The sequence below is a fragment of the Carcharodon carcharias genome, chromosome 6, assembly GCF_017639515.1.
Source record: "Carcharodon carcharias isolate sCarCar2 chromosome 6, sCarCar2.pri, whole genome shotgun sequence".
Lineage (NCBI taxonomy): Eukaryota > Metazoa > Chordata > Chondrichthyes > Lamniformes > Lamnidae > Carcharodon > Carcharodon carcharias.
This window is the reverse complement of record NC_054472.1, coordinates 58102572-58122976: the sequence shown is the minus strand read 5'-3', so window position 1 is coordinate 58122976 and position 20405 is coordinate 58102572. Positions and strand designations below refer to the sequence as shown.

General features: G+C 46.0%; 1 protein-coding gene across 1 annotated transcript in view; it reads left to right on the top strand.

The window, feature by feature from the left end:
• Positions 1 to 2458: 2458 nt before the first annotated feature.
• Positions 2459 to 20405, top strand: part of colec10 (collectin sub-family member 10 (C-type lectin)) — a 131304-nt gene continuing 113357 nt past the window's right edge. The window contains exon 1 of the mRNA XM_041190006.1: positions 2459 to 2480. Within this exon, the coding sequence (XP_041045940.1) occupies positions 2473 to 2480 (8 nt within the window). The 5' untranslated portion in view covers positions 2459 to 2472. The remainder of the gene's footprint in view (positions 2481 to 20405) is intronic.

Below are 20405 nucleotides of genomic sequence, written 5' to 3'. Positions count from 1 at the left end.
AATTAGTACGGAAAGAAAATTAGTTATGCCATGTCCATGGCATTGATAAGACACTGCTGTTTCAAAATCAACTGGGATGCTTTCATGCCAGCAACTTACAGAACTATTTCTCTATAGCATTAAGTGTCCTGAGCTGAGTCTAATATATCAGGAGCTCTATGTAAATTATCTAACTCGATGGGCAGAATTTTTGGGTTGTCGGGCAGGCGTGGTGGGCGAGCCAGGGATCGGCTTGCAACTTCCTGCTGATTGGCCATTAAACGCATGCTGAAAGGCTCAGCGCTGCCGGGGTGGGGACGGGAAGAGGGTGAGCACTGAAGTCAGTGCAGGCGCTGGGGAGCGCGCAATGAAAGCTGCCTGAAGGCAGAGTGCTGCCTCAGGGAGCTGAAGAATTTTAAGTACAAAAATAAGGAGTTTGAAATTCTGAAAAAAATGTCCTCACATCAGATTCTCTCACATGAACCTATAGAGTATGGGAATTCTTTTAAAACATTTTAATTTTTAAAAAAATTTCCTAGCTGAAAGGTCAACACGCGGGTGAGGTTTCCTCAAAAATGTAAAGGCCTCCTGGCTGGTTCACCCACCCACCAATGTTGGACAGGCAGTGAAATATCTCTCTTAATTAATAAATTAATGGCCTTAATAGGCCTCTTAACTGTTGGCGGGTGCACTGCTGACTCTAGCGCGGGCCCAATGATCAAAATATCGCGTGAGTTCGTGATAACGTTGGGACACTCGCCCGACGTCATTGTGCGCTATTTTACACCCAATTGAGTCGGGCACCACCTGCCCATGGGATGTAAAATTCTGCCCTCTAACTCTCGATGGTCAGGCCTCATGGTAGAGATATTTGAACAAACAATATGAAAAATCTCTAAAATATTTCAGTGCTCATAAGTATCAAGACCATACAAAATGTTTATAAACATACAGAAAAGGTGTGTAAATGACAAATGAATATCAATACTGTTAAATGCAAGGTGGTACATTTTGGTAGCAGGAATAAGGGAGGCACATACTTTTTGAAAAAAAGAGTCTAAATGGGGGAACAAAAGCAAAGGTATGTGTTCAATAATCATTAAGAATAGCAACACAGATTAACAAAGCACAGGGTTAATTTCTGGAGAAACACTTTTGAACATATGAGAAGTTAATTTAAAATTATATCAAACCTTAGTTAGGCCATAGTTGGGCCTAAAAATTCAGTTGCATAGCACTCATCTTTTGGTGCCATCAGTGCCAAAAAGGAGCATATGGGGTGTGGGCACACTTCTGGTGCTGAGCGCTTTGGACGCCATTTTGGTAAGGGTGTTAGTGCGGATGCTGTGTGTGCCAGCGTGTGTGCTGCAAAGTATGTAGAGTGGGCAGATTGTATCAGTGTGTAACACTAATTTGGTGGCAGTGGTGCCATTTTTGAGCTGAATGCTCCAACTAACACCCCTTCTTAATTTGTACAGTTGAGCATGTGTTCAGTAGTAGAAAGGACAGCCCCAGATCCCCCAGCTCAAGCCTATTCCCGCTACAAGCAATGATCAACATAAAGGATCTTGAAATAGTTTCAGGTTTGTTGCTGATTGAATTCTATTGGCTGTTTCTGAGTTTGTAGAAGTGGTTGGTTGTTGTGCTGCTATTTAAAGTTGCTGGAGTCTACAGGGCATGCTGTGAGGTGTTCTGAAGGCTTTGGCTCTGACTTCAAAGTTTCTGCTCAGTTCCCTTGCTTCCAGTCATGTGTGCAGTAATTTGTATCCCCCTTGGCCTACAGCATGACAGGGAGAATGAGCAGAGGCAATACACAGGAGGAGGAGAAGGGCTCTCAGCATGAAGCCATATCATCCGAGGGTCTTTGCGGAACAGTTCTACCTCAACCTACGTGAGGAACAGTGTGTCAGAAATCGCCACTTCACCAAGGAAATGTTCACTGAAATCTGCCACTGTTGTGGCACGTAGACCTGCAGCCTCACAGCAGAGCAAGAATGGGATTGCCAGTGACTGTGAAGGTGACCATGGCCAAGGATTTCTATGCAACAGGTTCCTTCTAGGCTGGAGCAGGCAATATTTGTAACATCTCCCAGTACATCATCCATTGTGGCGTAAGGGAGATGATTCTGGCTCTGTATGCAAAGACAGTTGAATATATTTGATTCTGTCTTGGCGGAGAGAAGCAGGTGGAACAGGCACATGGCTTCCTAGCATAGCAGGCTTCCCCATGGTGCACCAGGCCAATGACTACACATATGTCACTTCATGAACACTGCACGTAAATTCTGAGATGTTGCACTACATGAAGGAATTACATTCCCTCAATATCCAGCTGATATGTGACCATGCTCGGTGTGTCTTGCAGGTTAATGCCAGCAGTCTTGATGCCTTCATTCTGGGACAGTTCATTTAGCATCTGCATTTGAGTTGCCAGAGGGTGGCTTATGAGCAATGAGGGCCATCCACTCACCACATGATTCTGGTGTACACCCAATGCACAAGTGAGTAGCATGCATTTGATGAAAGCCAGGCTGTCACATGAAATGTAATTGATAAGATTATTGGGGTGTTGAAACAATGGGCGGACTTTAATTCCCTCCACTGTTTGGAAGCGAGTTTAGAAGCAGCGGTCATTTGATTGGATGGGAGCATGCTGGTTGGGCAGCCCGTCACCTTCCTGCCTATGTCCCGATTAAGTCTAGGGTGCGAAGGCTCATGGATGGCCTTCCTGCCTGTTGTGGGGTGGCTGAGTTGTACTATTAATGATAGAGTTGATCTGCAGACACTTCTTGGGTGGAAACATTAAGTTTATTTACAGTATACTCAGCAGCAACTACACCTGTGTTTTCAACTCCAACTCTATCTCTACACAGACTGCTGAGGTAGCCTGTGCTACCCTCCTATTGGTTACTACAGATCTCTTTTAACAAATATCAGTCTTAAAGGTACATTACACACTAAATAAATCCATAATTACTACATTCCTCCCCCTTTAATTCAGCTATACATATTATATTTACAAGTACATATTTTTCAAGACAACATAATATTTACACTGAGTAAGGAATTTACAAGTCCAGTCTTTCAGGTGGTTTCCTGTTACATGTGGAACATCGCAGCTCCACAACTTCAGATTCTTTATCAGGAACCTCCTTTTCCGGAATTGTCTGAACATCAGGTGCTTCGGTGGGCACTTGCATTTCTGTATCCTCAACTCTTACTGGAACATCAGACATGTCAGTCCTGGGTTGAATATCCTCAGTAGGAAACACAGACCCGGTCATGATCACTGGTGGAACCAAATCTTGATGATTTGTCTCTCTCTTCATTAAATGGTCCACATGTTTACAGATGATCCGGTCTTCCACCTCCACATGGTAAGGTAGATGTCCAGTCACTGCACTTATTTCACCCGGTAACCATTTTGGTCCTTCCCCGAAGTTTTTCACGTATACCAGTTCTCCCCAGGTAAATTTCCTCTCACAAGTATACCAGTCGTGTCTAGTTTTCTGGCTTCCCTAACTCCTTTCCACTTTCCTCTCTAAATTCAGCATTACTAAGTTAAATTGTGTCCTGAAACGACATTTCAACAATAACTCTGCAGATGTGACACCTGTTGTTGTGCAAGGGGCAGTCCTGTAATGTAAAGGAAAGCGTGCTAGCTTGGTTGCCAAGGAATCGCCAGTTAGCTTTTTCATGCCTGTCTTGAATATTTGAACCATCCTTTCAGCCAGTCCATTTGAGGAAGGATGTTACGGTGCAGCTTTTACATGAGTGATACCATTGAGGCTGATAAACATTAAAACATAGCGCTCATAAATGCTGTGCCATTATCAGAAACAATTACTTCTGGTAGTCCGTGAATGGCAAAACTCTGACGTAATTTCTCAGTTATAGCAGCCGATGTTGGTGACTTCACCTTATATACATCCAACCATTTTGAATGGGCCTCAACACTGAGCAGCGACATTGTTCCTGGGAAAAGTCCAACGTGGTCAATGTGCAACTGCACCCAGGGTCTACCTGGCCACTCCCACGGGTGTAATGGATTGTCACTGGCAACTTTTGCAGTTGCTGACATTGCACACAGTGCTTTACTAAACTCTCTATTTCGCCATCCATCCCAGGCCACCATAGATAGCTGTGTGTTATGGTCCTCATTCGGGAAATTCCTGGATAGGCACTGTGTAATTAAATTAAAAGTGGCTCCTTTCCCTTTGGAGGAACTATCACTCGTGCTCCCCACAATTAAATGCCATCTTGGCTGGTTATTTCATGTCTTCTGTTGAATTACTGTTTCATTTCATCAGATACGGGTTCCTGTGACCAACCAGGTAGCACTTGTTCTCGTACCTGAGATAGGACTGGGTCCCGACTTGTCCAGTCTCTGGTCTGTCGAGCACACACCGGCGAGGAATCTAAGAAATTTAGGTGTTCCTGTTGCACTGGGATATGCTCATCATTTTCTTGTAAAGGCAAATGACTAAGGGCATCAGTGATTGCCAGGCCTATGTATGAAAGTGTATTCGTATGCTGCCAGGATTAAGGCCCTTTGTTGTTTTGTTGCTGAGGCTATGAGCAGTATAGCCTTGTCCTCAACAGACATCCCTAGCAATAGTATGTTGTCTGAAACAATTGTAAAATGGCGGTCGTGTGCATACTGGTGAAATGTCTTGACACCAAAGATGATGGACAGACCTTTGTTTTCTATCTGCGAGTATTCCGCTGTGGTGAGTGTTCTTGATACGTAACCTATTGGCTGTTTCGTGCCGTCGTCCATCCGATGAGAGAACACTGCTCCCACTCCGTAGGGAGATGTGTCACATGTCAGCACCAACTCTTTCATTTGGTCATAATGCACTAATAGATTGGACGAGTGCAACAATTGTTTCACCTTCATGAAAGCTTCTTTCTGGGGTTCCTCCCAAGACCAATGTTGGTTCTTTTTGAGTAGAGAATGCAGCGGGGCCAGCACTGTAGACAAACTGGGTAAGAACTGCTTATAATACCTGATCATTCCTAGGAATGATTTGAGCTCTGAGGTGTTCTTTGGCACAGGTGCCTCTCTTATGGCTCTCACTTCCTCCTCAACCGGGTGGAGGCCCTGTGAATCTACCCAGTGACCCAAATAGATTACCTCCCTCGCTTGGAACATGCACTTTTCTTTTTTTAAATGCTCTCCAGCTTGCAAGAAACATTTTAAGACTTCTTCTAAGTTTTCCAAATGTTCTTTTTCAGTGAATCCTGTCAGCAATACATAGCCTAAATAGACTACAACCTGGGGCAGTCCCTGCAGTAAGCTTTCCATTGTTTTCTGAGAGATGGCACAAGCAGAGCAGATACTGAAAGACGATCGTGTATATTGGTACAACCCTTTTTGGGTATTAATTTTGACAAATTCACGGGAAGCATTATCCAACTCTACTTGTTGATAAGTATGACTCATGTCAAGCTTAGTGCACATTGTTCTTCCTGCTAGCTTGGCATACAGGTTTTCGATTTTTGGAATGGGGTTCCTGTGTAGCTTAGCTACTTTATTAACCATCAGTTTGTAGTCTCCAAAGATTTGGATGCTTTGGCTAGATTTTAAGGACAGGGACAATGGGTGCTGCCCATTCTGAGAACTGAGCAGATTATATGTCCAGCTTCTCGGCAGAGTCTTGCTTTATCGTGCTTCTTTCAGGTGAGGTTTCCCGCCCAATGTAGAGGATGGCGCCATTTTATGCACCCTATATTGCTTTTGAATCTCTTACTGTGCTTTCCATGGCAACGCTATCTCTAGCGCCTTCTTGAAATCTAGATTCACTTCGGACAATAATCTTTTCTGAACAGAGTCGTCTTTCACTCACTAAACAATCTCTGAGCATGTCATTCAGAGTCATACCGAACCCACAATGTTCTGTGAGCTGCTTCAAATTTGCCACATAGCATGCAATTGTCTCACCCAGGGCTCTATTTTGTGAATTAAACCTGAATCACTTCATTGTGATTGAGGACTTGGGTTGAAAGTGACCTTTCATGAGGTCCACCAACTCATCAAAATTCTTCAAATCTGGGGCGCTGGGTGCCATCAAACTTCGAATCAAACTGTAGGTTTTGCTTCCACAAGTACTCAAGAGGATTGCTCACCTCATCTCTTCCCCTGTAATCGCGTTTGCTTTAAAAAAGAACGTGAGGTGTTCTATTTATTGAGACCAAACGTCTGTGACAAAAGGATCAATTCTCCTAAACTGTAGCATTTTGAGAGAGGATAACTTCTTCAATTCTAACGGAGTTTGCTACTTACAATCACTGGATGAGGTACAGTGCCGATTTCTTTTTAACTTGATTTCTTCTGTTCAATCCTGTTTTATCCTCATCATCAGTTTGTTGTAGTGTGGCCAAGTTGTACTATTAGTGATAGAGTTGATCTGCAGACACTTCTTGGGTGGAAACATTAAGTTTATTTACAATATACTCAACAGCAATTACACATGTACTTTCAACTCCAATTCTATCTCTACGCAGACTGCTGAGGTAGCCCATACTACTCTCCTATTGGATACTACAGATCATGTGATCTCTCCTAACAAGTATTATTCTTAAAGGTGCATTGCACACTAAATGAAACCATAATTACTACACTGCCCCAACAAGAATTGTGGACAATTAATGCCCATTTATTCAACCATCGGCAGGTGGGGTAGTTGCCAGGCAGGAAGCCTGAAAAGCAAACCCTGTTGTATTTGCTTTGGGTTCCGGGGGGGGGGTGGGGGGTGGGGGGGGGGGGGGGGGGGGGGTCCCTCATTCAAAGGCACTCAATGCCTGATTGAGGGATCTGATATCATTGGGGGTGGAGTGTGGCCCACCGAGGGTGGTCTGTTGTATGTTACGCGATCTCTTCATTTTAAGGCACAGACTAGAAAGCCACCAAGGAAGGAGAGGAGGAGAAGGAACAAGAGAAAGGGAGGAGGTAACCAACACAGCTTCTTTCTGGCCAGCTGCCCCTGAGAGGTTTATCTTACTGCAATACTAGTGAACACAATCCAATTCCCCATCCACCAACAATGGCAGAAACGGTGGTATAGTGGTAATGTCACTGGATGAATAATCTAGAGGCCCAGTCTCATGTTTTGGGAACTTTAAGTGCAATTAATAAATCTGGAATGGACAATCAATTGTAAAAACCCACCTGGTTCACTCACGTCCTTTAGAAAAGGAAACCCTTATCTGGTCTTGGCTACATATTGATTCCAGATCCACAGCAATGTGGTTGATTCTTAACTGTTCTCTGAAAAAGGCCATGCAAGCCATTCAGTTCAAGGGCAATTATGAATGGTGTCACGACCACAGATCATAGCCTCGAATTACTTACGGACATATTGAACTTTTAAATAAGAAACGTGTTTTTTAAAAAGAACATTCAAGCAAAAGATGGCTGAGACTGTAAGGTGTTGGAAAATTCCTATGTGGATTACACTTGAACAACTAGTCCAGAGAATGGAATGCCACACCTAAAAAGGTGTCAAGGCCTACTTCAGACAGAGACACTTAAAAGGAAAAGATGCAATACAAAAACTGAATTGTAATCTCCTGTGGTTGTAGAGATAATGAAGGCTACTTGCCATCTCAGCAGAAACCATCTCCTGTGAGTTATATCCCAGACTGTGGGCATGATGTGAGTTGAAAAGAAAACACATTGGGTGAAAGGCATATTTGTTTTTTTCCCTTTCAGGAATATACAAGAAAAGAAGTTAAAAAGCCAAATGCAGCTCTCATCTCTGTGTACTAGATTTGGTGTTCCAGGCCTGGTGTGCGAGGGTTCTTTTTATTCATTTACAGTATGTGGGCATTGCTGGCTAGGCCAGCATTTATTGGTCACCCCTAATTGCCCTTGAGAAGGTGGTAGTGAGCTGCCTTCTTGAACGGCTGCAGTCCCTGTGGTGTAGGTATACCCACACTCCTGTTAGGGAGAGAGTTCCAGGATTTTGACCCAGCAATAATGAAGGAATGACCATATATTTCCAAGTCAGGTTGGTGAGTGGCTTGGAGGGGAACTTCCAGGTGGTGGATTTCCCATGTATCTGCTGTCCTTGTCCTTTTAGATGGTAGCAGTCAGCAGTGGAGGGACTACATTTTGTGGAAGGGGTGCCAATCAAGAGGGCTGCTTTGTCCTGGATAGCGTCATGCTACTTGAGTGTTGTTGGAGGTACACCCATCCAGGCAAGTGGAGAATATTCCATCACACTCCTGACTTGTGCCTTGTAAATGGTGGACAGACTTTGGGGAGTCAGGAGGTGAGTTACTCGCTGCAGGATTCCTAGCCTCTGACCTGTTCTTGTAACCACAATATTTAATAGCTAGTCAAGCTCAGTTTCTGGTCAATGGTAACCCCCAGGATGTTGATAGTGGGGAATTCAGCAATGGTAGTGCCACTGAATGTCAAGGGGCGATGGTTAGATTCTCTCTTGTTGCAGATGGCCATTGTTTGGCACTTGTGTGGCACAAATGTTACTTACCACTTATCAGCCCAAGCCTGGATATTGTCTGGGTCTTGCAGCATTTGGACATGGACTGCTTCAGTATGCTGTAAAGGTCACAGCTGAAGAACATCAACTCGGCATCCCTGCACTTGCAGGTAAAAAAAAGTCCTCCCTCACCGATTGCTGGAGGCAAGTCACAAATCAGCAAAGCCACAGCCGAATCAACCTGCAGAATCAAGAATTTCAAAACCCACTGCTCAACTACCAAAGGCAGCGCTACCGGAATCACCCAACTTAATGGCCACAACCTTCTGCTATTGACTCCTCACGGACAAGCTAAAAGGCTGATTTGTATGTTTTTTTTTACTTCTTTTTCTGGACTCATTTCTCATTTCTAATCTGTGTGTACGTGTGTTGCATTTTTATTATTTTTGATAACGCTTTAACAACAATAAACTCACTCTTTCTTGGACTCAAAAAAGCCTGGTTAAATGGGCTCCTTCTAAAAAATAAATACGTGTGGGGCAGGACTTCTGGGGTTGTCAGGCAAGTGCGGTGGGCAGTTCCGGGAGTGGCCTGGAAACGGGCCTCCGCCCGCCATTGGCCCCCAGCCGTGATTTCGCACTGGCTGCCCAATTAACAGCGTGAAAGGCACGCTGAAAGGCCCAGCACTGCCAGGGTGGGGGCAGGACAAGGGTGAGTGCTGAAGTCTGTGCGGGCGCTGGGGAACGTGCATTGAAAGCTCCCTGAAGGCAGAGAGCTGCCTCATGGAGCTGAAGAATTGTAAAACCCCAAAAATAAACGTTATGAAATTCCGAAAAAATTTCCACCCATAAGAATCACTCACCTAAACATATTGATGATAAAAATTCTGCCCAAACATTTTTTTTAAAATTAATATCAAAAACCTCATCCTGCCCTTGGATGAGATTTCCTCAAAAATCTAAAGGCCGTCTGGTTGATTCGCCCACCTACCAACCGTAACATTGGACAGGCAGTGAAAAATCCAGGTTAATTACTACCTTTATGGCCTTAATAGACCTCTTAATTGTCATCGGGCATGCTGCCGACTCTCGCTCACGCCCACCGACCGAAATATCGCATGAATGCACAATGATGTCAGCCGACATCATCACGTGCGAGTTTATATCCGATCGTGTCGGGCACGCGCCCAGCCACAGGACATAAAATTCTGCCTTTGGACTGGGGAAAGTTATCTATGAGGGAAAGGATTCTTTTTAAATTAACCTTGTTGCGACCAGCTGAGAGGTTTGAATTAAGAAGGGGAGCCAGTTCATCCCTCCTCACCCGGGAGCATAACAATTTGAGGTATCACAGCTGGGGTCATAGCAAATTGGGGGACCTCGCCTGAGAACCTTTTGTAACAATGAACAACAAATGCTGGCCTTGTCAGCAACACCTACATTCTATGGGCTGACAAATGGCAAGTAACATTCACGCAACACAAGTGCCAGGCAATGACCATCTCCAACAAGAGAGACCATCTCCCATTGACATTCAATGGCATTACCATTGCTGGATCCCCCACTATCAACATCCTCGGGGTTACCATTGACCAAGCTGAACCGGACTAGCCATATTAACACTGTGGCTACAAGAGCAGGTCAGAGGCTAGGAATCCTACCGTGAGTAACTCACCTCCTGACTCCCCAAAGACTATCCACCACCCACAAGGCACAAGTCAGGAGTGTGATGGAATACTCTCCACTTGTCTGGATGAGTGCGGCTCCAACAATATTCAAGAAGCTTGACACCATCCAGGACAAAGCAGCCCGCTTGATTGGCGCACCATTCTCAAATATTCACCCCCTCCACCATTGACGCATAATGGCAGCAGTGTGTACCATCAACAAGAGGCCCTGCCGAAACTCATCAAGGTTCCTTAGGCAGCACCTTCCAAACCCACAACCACTCCCACCTAGAAGGACAAAGGCAGCAGATTCATGGGAAGTCCACCACCTGGAAGTTCCCCTCCAAGCCATTCACCAACCTGACTTGGAAATATATTGCTATTCCTTCATTGTCGCTGGGTCAAAATCCTGGAGCTCCCTCCCTAACAGCACTGTGGATGTACCTACACCACATGGACTGCAGCGGTTCAAGAAGGCAGCTCACCACCATCTTCTCAAGGGCACTTTAGGATGGCCAATAAATGCTTCGCCAGTGAAGCCCACATCCTGTAAATAATTTTTTAAAAATGGAAGAACAAATTTAAAAAATTAAATGAACATTCCCACACCTTACCTTCCTTCTATTAGTGATCATCACAGCGTCCTCAATGCTGAAATTAAATCCACCAGAAAACAAACATCCAAACCAACTCTATCTTTAGAACAATCCAGTTTTCCATACAAAAATTAACTATTCACCCTTCTTTCATGTGTCTTTACCTGTTCTAGTGTTCCTACTCAGCGCTAACCCTGTGACTGTGGCATGGCTGCTGGAATGCTATTGACCAATGGTGACAGTGCAGTTAAAGTCTTAAAGACTAACAATGTATAATAACCAGTTAAGACCATGCAGGCCTCACACATTTTTCTAAAAGTGGTATTGATACCCTTTGGCAGAGCTTTACTTTGTGAACATTTTGTAAGATGACATCATTTGGATTGGGATGATGGAATTCCAATTTAACATTTCAGGGTGATGCCCTTTCATCAGAAATGAGAAAAGATAGATAATAGGTTCAATAGGTTTTAAATGAAAAGGGGAATGTGAGAATAAGAACAAAAAGGAAGATCTGTATTGGGGTGGAAGGCAGGAGAAACGTCAAAAGGGTTCTTGGTGAAAGGTCAAGGGGAGTGGTAATGGGACAAGTAAAGAAACAAAAGGTGCATCTCAAGGAGGCGTGAATGACAGAATCCTGATCATCCACTGTCCAAAAGTGAATAAAAAGAGAGATATAAACAAAGCCAGCAAACAGAAAGGAAACAAAAGGAGGGAAGATGTTCTGAAATTGTTGAACTCACTGTTGAATCTAGAAGGCTATAAAGTGCCTAATTAAAAGATGATGTTCTCCCCCTGAAGCTAACATTGAGCTTCATTGGAACACTGCAGGATACCAAGGACAGAGAGATCAGATTGGGAGCAAGGTAGAGAATTAAAATGACAAGATACCAGAAGCTTGGGGCCACACTTGTAGACTGAATCAAGGTATTCTTTTATGCATTTGCCCTCCTCAGTGTCGAGGAGATCGCAGTGTGAGCAGTGCTAATACAGTATACTAAATTGAAAGGTGTACATGTAAGTGACTGTTCCTGGAAGGAGAGTCTGGGGCCTTGGACAGTGAGAAGGGAGAGGATTAAAGAACAGCATGTGTCAGAGCATTGAGTGACAGACTGCAATTTCAGCATTTCTGCTAATCTGTACATGCCTAATATCCTGAAGTTGTATAAAGTTTCAGAGGGGTAATGACAGTGAACACTAACAATTCATTGTCAACCCTTAAAAAATAAAAAAATAAAAAAATTAAAAAGTAAATATTCCTGAGCAATTTTGGGCCCTGTATCTCAAGAAGGATGTGCTGGCCCTGGAGAGGGTCCAGAGGAGATTCACGAGAATGATCCCAGGAATGAAAGGCTTAACATATGAGGAACATTTGAGGACTCTGGGTCTATACTCGATGGAGTTTAGAAGGATTGCGGGGGCGGGTGGGGGGGGGGGTGGTCTGATTGAAATTTACAGAATACTGAAAGGCCTGGATAGCGTGGACATGGGGAAGATGTTTTCATTAGTAGGAGAGACTAGGACTTGAGGACACAGCCTCAGAGTAAAGGGAAGACCTTTTAGAACAGAGATGAGGAGAAACTTCTTTAGCTAGAGAATGGTGAATCTATGGAATTCATTGCCACAGAAGGCTCTGGAGGCCAAGTCATTGAGTATATTTAAGACCGAGATAGATATGTTCTTGATTGGTGAGGGGATCAAAGGTTACAGGGAGAAGGTGGGAGAATGGGGTTGAGAATCTTATCAACCATGATTGAATGGCAGAGCAGACTCGATGGGCCAAATGGCCTAATTTCTACTCTTATGTCTTATGGTCTAAGATATAGAGGCACAAATTTTATGGTCTTCCTGCAAAAATTGGCTCAATATTTACATAAGATGACTACTCTGTTCATCTTCCTTAATTCTTCATTCAACTACTTCCAACTCAAAGAAGCAATACAATCTCCCTTTAATTACAAATGTTCCCTGTTAATGTGTACTTCTGGTTATTTTACAACAGGATATCGTCCTTGAGAATAGATAACATAATATAATTTCACTATGGGGAAATCTAAATATATGATGTGAACTTATAAACACTCTTTTTAAACACTGGTTCACTCTTTAATTGGTCACACAGAAGTTTTAATCATTTAGTTCCTTTTATCAAAATGCTTATTCTTCCTCAAAAGATGTAACAGCTTTTCAACAACTACTTCCTCTCATCCTCTGTGATTCATTTTCAAATAAACAGGACCGCTTCTGCTGTTGTAAGAGATCTAGTGATAAATTCTCTGTTTTCTTTGTAAAATTTGTATAAAACAAAGATAGCAGCTGGATTTTGTTTATATGTTCCCATAAAATAGGATGCAAATATATCTCAGTGAAATGTAGTGTAACTAATAGGGTTATGACATGGAATTGCGTGTGTTGGGTCCACAGAAATATCAGAAGTCAAGTCTCAGTCAGAGTGAGAGCAGGGTGGGAGGAGAGCTGTCTTTAGTCTTGAACTAATCAAAAACAACCAGAGTTCTGCCCCCCAGCAGGTGGTGGAGGTTCTTTCCCAAAATCCTGCCAAACCCGACCAATAGGTCACGTCCCCATTTACCTGGTAGCGAGTAAGATGGATCAGAGTGAGATCAGAGGCAGAGAGAAACATAATTATCCAGTGGCCTCTCTACCAAAGGGCATGCATGGATGATGGGGGGTGGTGGGGGGGGGGGGGGGGGGGGGGGTTGCGGTGGGACAGTATTGCTCTTGTCTGTGGTCACTCCAGTGGTTGATTGGCCCAGAAATCTTACCTGGAGGCTGCTGAAGAATCCTGAGAAGGGCAGGTGACTAATTTCTGGATGAGGTCCTTCAACAAGAATTAGGCCTAAAAAGAAGCGCCCTACAAAATAGGAGTGGTCCAACACCTGCTCAAATTGGGTGCAGGCCATCCTACTGCTAAATTGGTATGCCTTGCACTCATTTAATGCCAGAAAAGCAAGCACAATCTATAGCAATTTCTACCTTGGACACCTGAAATGGCAAAATATTCCATTCCACAGCACTGATGTAAGAAATTGGGGTCTCGAATACACAGGTACTTTCTGCATAATATAGAACCTTTATAGGACTTTCTAAACAGTATTGATTCTCTCTTTGGAAAGAGGAATTCTAAACACTTTGACCTATAAACAGTCTTAGTGTGGGCTGCCATGTTAACATTCCTAAGCTGGTAGGATGGCGTCTTGTGCATCCCCTTATCTATCCAATTGTTCAGAAAGGGGACCAGGATATGACCCTCAGCATAATGTAAACTAAAAAAACTGACCTCAAGCAGGATGACAAGCAGGGGAGGTGGTAACTACCCTGGCAATTTGGGTATCTGTCCTGTGTCCATAGGTCAGAATAGTTAGATAGATAATTGACACTGGGTCAGACCCCAGAAAAGGGGTATATTAACAAGCGCTCAGGCGCAGGGGCCGGGTGGTATACTGGTGAGGCTGCAGTGTTCGTCAGGCTGCTGCCTTCTTCAGATGGATGATGAGGAAGAGGAAGGCCAAGGAAAGAACACTCTAACACTTTGACTAGAGAGCAGAATTCTGTTATCACAAGCTACTGAGATCAACGAGCCTGTGCCAACTGTTTGTCTTCTGGGAGCAGTAAACCACTCTCAATTGTCACGAGTTGTATACTTTATCTGTCTAATTAGTTAATGCATCATATCTAAATTGTTGCTTCTTAGTAAACTTAATAAACTACATTAAAACTATCTTAAAATAGCCGACTGCCTGTTTAGGTATCTGTGGTCCCTGATTCCCAGAATCTTACACTGAGGAAAGCCTTGTTTCACTCAAGCTTTCCATGTCTCCTTTCTGTCCACTTTATCAGCCTCAACTTTTAATCATCTCAGTTATTTTTGTTTTTCTTCTTAAATTGTAACATTTTCCCTCGCCACAATGGAACCACATTCCATGTTACAGGAAAGTTAGCTGCATATTTTCTTTTAGTTGGCATTTACCATCAGGGAGAAACTGAATTGCATAATATTGTGGGTTAAAGGGACAAAATGTAACAACCACAGGAGCTGTTGGATTGGCAGCATGGAAAAAACAATGATGGAACACAAAACATATTGCAGGGGAAAGGTAATCAAACTGATTCATCAAATCTAATGAAATAGCGAAGACTCGAAAAACTAAAGCAACAAAGGCAGGATTAGAAAGAAAAAAAATATTCAATCCAATAATCTGATTCTGTCTGCCCAGCAGGCTATTAAAACCTCTCCAGTCAGCCAGTGCATCAGAAGGCCCCAATTTACATAGCTCAAGGCTCCACTTGTCTCAGACAGCAGCCCTCAGTCGGCTATGAAAACACTGAAGGGCATATGGTTGATGGTAAATCCACTGCTATGATGTTAACTCTGCTCCCACCCAGTTTTTGCTGGACAGAGAGAGGTAAAAACAGCCCTAGATATTCCAATCTCAGAGTAAGATAATAGGTTAAATGGCTAAAACCTGCATAGATGAAAGCAAGAAACTGTGAAATAGTTAAAAGATTTTAGTGAGGGGATGAAAAATATTAATAAAGGACTGTACAAATTGGTAAAATGGTAGAAGGTCACACAAAAGACATGTTTCACCAACCTTATTGAATTATTTGATGGAATAATAACAAGGTAGATAAGAGTTATGTAGTGGCATAATATATTTGGGGCTGAATTTTCCCAGTGGGGTGTGGGGTCTGCTTGTAAAATGTCGCACGGTGATATCGGGCAAGCGTCCCGACGTCATTGCGCGCCATCGCGATATTTCGTTGGGCAGGCGTGCAATGAAATCCGCTGCACCCCCACCACAAATAACAGGCCACATAAGGCCCTTGACTCATCAGTCGACACCAATTTTTCAGCGCCCGTGCAATCTTCGGTTCGGCGCACGGACACAATGGGCAGGCAGGTAGGACACATTTGTATAAACCTCATCCACGGTTGGGATAAGAGGTCTCACTGGGGTCGTGAGAGTGCTCCTCAAGTATTGGTTTTTCAAAGTTTTTAAAACTTGCCTGTGTGACCTGCAATACTTCAAAACACATACCAGCTGCTTGGTCTGGGCTCACAAGCCTCAGGTCAGCACTCTGTGAGGAATCTTTTCTGGGCCTGCAGGTTTCTGGGAGCCTTCCCAGAATGGGAGCTGAACTCTCCGCTGGAGGCACCTCCTCTGAGGAGGAAGGGAGGGCTAGAAGGGGGAGGAGGCCAGGAGTGCACATTCAGCCTCCAGGGGAGCCACCTTTGGAAGGACAGGCGCAGGCACAAAGTGTGCAGGGCCAAGATAGTCCAAGGCAGAAGGGGCAGCAGAAGACGTCACTATCCTGCTGCCAGGGTTTACAGGCAACGAAGCAGCTACCTCAATATGTCTGAGGTGCAGTGCCGAAGGAGGCTCCATCTCTCAAGGGACACAGTCAACTATATCTGTCAGATGATTGGACTTGAGGTCTCTGCTGACTGTGTTGGTGGACACCCCATGCCAAAGGCTCTAAAGGTCACAGCTGCCCTCAACTTCTATGCCTCTGGCTCCTTCCAGGGCTCGGTGGGTGATCTTTGTGGTGTCTCCCAATCAGCTGTCCACACTTGTGTCAAGCAGGTTACAGACGCTCTGTTCAGATGGGTATCCACCTTCATCCACTTCCATTGGGACCAGGCAAGCCAGACACAGTGAGCCAGAGGCTTCGCAGCCATTGCTGGTTTCCCCTGTGTCCAGGGTGCAATAGACTGCACATATGTGGCCATCAAGGCGCCAGCAGGTGAGCCCGGTGCCTTCGTCAACAGGAAGGGCTTCCAGTCCATGAACGTGCAGATAGTGTGTGATCACAGGATGCTGATTCTACAAGTCTGTGCAAGGTACTCAGGCAGCTCCCATGATGCCTACATCCTCTTCAGTGCCCCAGCCTGGCTTAATGAATGGCTGCAGGGTGACAAGGGCTATCTCCTGCGAAAGTGGCACATGACACCTCGCCACCATCCAAGAACATTAAGCTGAGCCTTGGTACAATAAGAGCCACGGCACCACAAGGGCAGTTGTGGAGAGAACCATTGGTCTTCTCAAGGTGCACCTCCCAGTTGGTGTCTCAGTGATACTGGTTGCATCTGCGCTCTCCACAATCTTGTGCTGGAAAGGGGGGATGAATTGGAAGATGAAGGCATCAGCGCAGTGACTGCAGCTGCACACAATGAGCTGAGTAGTGAGTCCAAGGATGAGCACTCACAGGGAAATGCTGAGGGGATAGACACTGACCCGGGCATACTGCAGGGAGGCAGGGACACCAGGGAGGCTTTAATCCAATGAACCTTCAGCTAACACACCATAGATGGACCTCCTGGACAAGACTGGGCTGCAGGCTCCATACTCGATATCTATGTTCCAAATCTTCCAGGTTAGGAACAGTAACTAAGGGCCTTGTTCATAATGTTGAATGTCTCACAAAGCACTCCTAACATTTTTAGAAACCATACACATGCAGAAGAAAAGAGGCACCCTCAGCCATGGTCACATGTCTGAATTTAATATCACAGGCAAAGAAACTTAATGAAAGAAAATGACAAGGGTGTTCCAATTCAAATCAAATCATAAAGACCTCATTTCGGGCCAACACAAAAGCACCAATGATAAACAAATGGTGCGCCTAAGGTGCCTAATGTTTACGTTTCCGGGTGCTGAGACCTCGCTGGGAGTGTCATCTGAGACAGCCTGCTGACTCTGCTGTCCTGTTGGCCTCGATGACCTTGGCGGTCATCTTCTGGCCTGTGGAACCCGAACTGGCTCCGCCTGGGAGGGAGTTGCCAGTTCCACAGCTGGCATCTCCCCAGTTGTCGCAGCCTCATTGAATGCTATGGCCATTGGGAGAGGGGTGGAGGAGCTGCTGCCCTCATCTGGAGTGCCCTGAAAGGTGCCCGCAGACACGACAGGCAGCTGCTGCGCCGACATGAGGTCACTTTGGACCTCCCTGCTCACCATGGCTGGATGGGCACCGAGCTGGGAAACTTGCTGCCCAGACCATCTCCCACACTGGCACTGACCAGCTGAGGTCAATGCCGATGTGAGGACTTGCTGGTCAGAGCACATCCCCAAGAAGACCTGATTGGTCTCCTGGAGGAGCCTCTCCACTAGAGTCAGCACTCTGGCCATGGAGGATGCATGGCGCTCGGACATGGGGCTCATTGCTTCGGCGATTGTCCGCGTAGACTCCTCCACCATGGAGACCAAGCCAAGCATAGCCTCATGTATCTCCCCCAGATGCTCCTGCACACCCGGCCACATTTCCTGCAGCTGCTGCGTCGTGGACAACTCCAGAGGCACATCATCAGGCACCGAATGAGCATGTGCCTGGTCCCCTGCAGTCCTCCAACTACTGGCGCCATGGGCACTCTCTGTCTCTACCAGCTCCTCCAGAGACTATGAAGTGCCCTCACTGCTGTGCCCTGTGACACTAGCCAATATTCTAACTCCCACCAAGGTGCTAGTATCTGCACTGGTGGCTGCCTGGCAGAGATGGTGTGACACTGGTGAGACTTCAGGCCCCTCAGGTGCGAGAGGGAGCCTCTGCTGCTCCTCCTCCTTGCCCAGGTCCATTGATGCTGAAAGGAAGAACAAGGACACTTGATCAGTTAACGTGGAGACAATGGCAAAGTGCATCCCTGTCCCCTGGATCATTATGCGCACATCATTTCATAAGCAATGGTCAAGCCATGTTGCAAACTTCAATCACTGAACATTCAGCACTGCCATGGCTGTTGGGAGAACAATGGTGACCTCACTGCTGGGCAAACATACCTGCCCGTAGCACCCCAGCCTCACCAACACCAGTGGACCTGGGTGCATGGCGCCTCTTCAAATCCAGGCCCTCCTGCTCAAACTGGCTGAGAATGGCTAACTGGGCCTGGCCCTCTGCCAGTCCTCACCCGCTCGGCGGCATTATGAGCATTCTTCTCCTGAAAAGGAGAGAAGAGCATTGATTAGTGCTACTTGTACCTGGATTCTTTTCACGGACGCTCCACCCCAACCAGAGTGGAGCATTGCAGGGTTCCAGTGCCTCCTCACCCCGCTGCTGCTGAACACTCACACAAAGATGCTAGGCCTGTTCCCCACCCCCTGACCTGCCCCTTGGCCACATGCTGCCTTCATCACATTAGGCACCACATGGTATATCCTTCCGTAGCAAGGAGGTACAAGCATGTGGAGCACAGAGGGCAGAAGATGGTTTGTTGCCAGGCCACCTTTAAGCTCCTTTCCCACCCTGTCATCAACTTGGCTTGGACATGTCCTGCAGTTCAATCATAGCACCCAGGTGCAGCTCCTCCAGGTTGCCCCCAAAACAGTAATGTGGGTCTCAGTGTACCACATGCTGTGGGCACAGAACCCATCTCTTCACCTTCCTCTCAGGGTGACCTTGGCATGGGCAATATCTACTGGCCCACCCAGCAAAGGACACGTGCCATCAGTGATTCAATGTAGTCATGACACTCAGGCTTGGCGGGGTTGGGGGCAGCAGGGGGGAAAGCCTACCTGCTGGGTTAAGTGACTAATGCCAACATTGTCCTCACCCTTCCAGAGCACAATAAATCATTGAAGCGCTTGCGGCACTGGATCCAGGTGTGCCACACCACATTGCAGGACCTCACCACCTCCGCCACCTCCTCCCAGGCATATTTCGTCATGTGGAGGGGCCTCCTCCCCCTGTCCTGGGGAACAAGCACCTCCCACTGCGCTGCCACCTCCTCGAGGAGGGCAGCAAGGCACTCATCAGAAAAATGAGGAGCACACTGGACTCCCCCACCCTACCCTCCGGCCTGGCCCGCCCCGATGGCCTGCCCTTTGGCCAGGCCTATCCCGATGGCCTACCCTCCGGACTTGCATAACCTCTATTGCCCCTCTGCAGAACCCTTTGCCCAGCCATTGCGGCCAGGCTTTACAAGGCTGCCAGGTCTTCCTTTATACAGGCCGCTGGGTCGCCATTGGTCCCAACAGGCTGAGTGCCCGCTGCCGCCTGCCCAGTCTTGCTATGCACGGGAGTTGTGACATATGCTGGGTGGGCCTTAATTGGTCCGCCGCGTAAAATGGCAACGCGGACCTGATCGTGAGCAGCGATCGGGTCCGTGCCTGCCCATGCCCGCTCTGCCCCACCCCTGCCATCCAGAAAATTCTGCCCTTGTATTTTCAAAGGAGTTTCAATAAATGATTGCATGACTAAGGTCAGAATACAGGGGCTAAATTCAATAGTCCCTTAAAATGGGCAAGAGGATCATGATGCCCAACTAATCTGATGCAGGCAACATGCTGCCTGCCAATTTACATGATTGCAACATGCCACCAGCACTAATTGTGCTGATGTGTGGCTGCACACCTCAGCAGGGGGCCCAAAATCATCAGAGGCTAGGCACCAATTAAAGGTAGCCTGCTCTATATAAAGTCAGCCTGCCCCTCTTATAGGGAGGGACAACATAGCTGGAGCAGATGCTGGAAGCCATTCTACATTGATTCTGACCTGGTAAAGACAGAAGATTGATATTACATGGGAGAGAGTGGGCTCTGGACACTACACTGGGGATCCATGGTTAGCTGTGGTTCATAGGTGGCACACTTGCCTCCAATTCAGAAAGTTATGGCCCCAAGTCTCCACTCCAGAAATTTGATTAGAAAATCTAGGCTGGCGCACCAGTGCAGTACTGAGGAACGCAGCACTGTCAGGTGGCGTCTT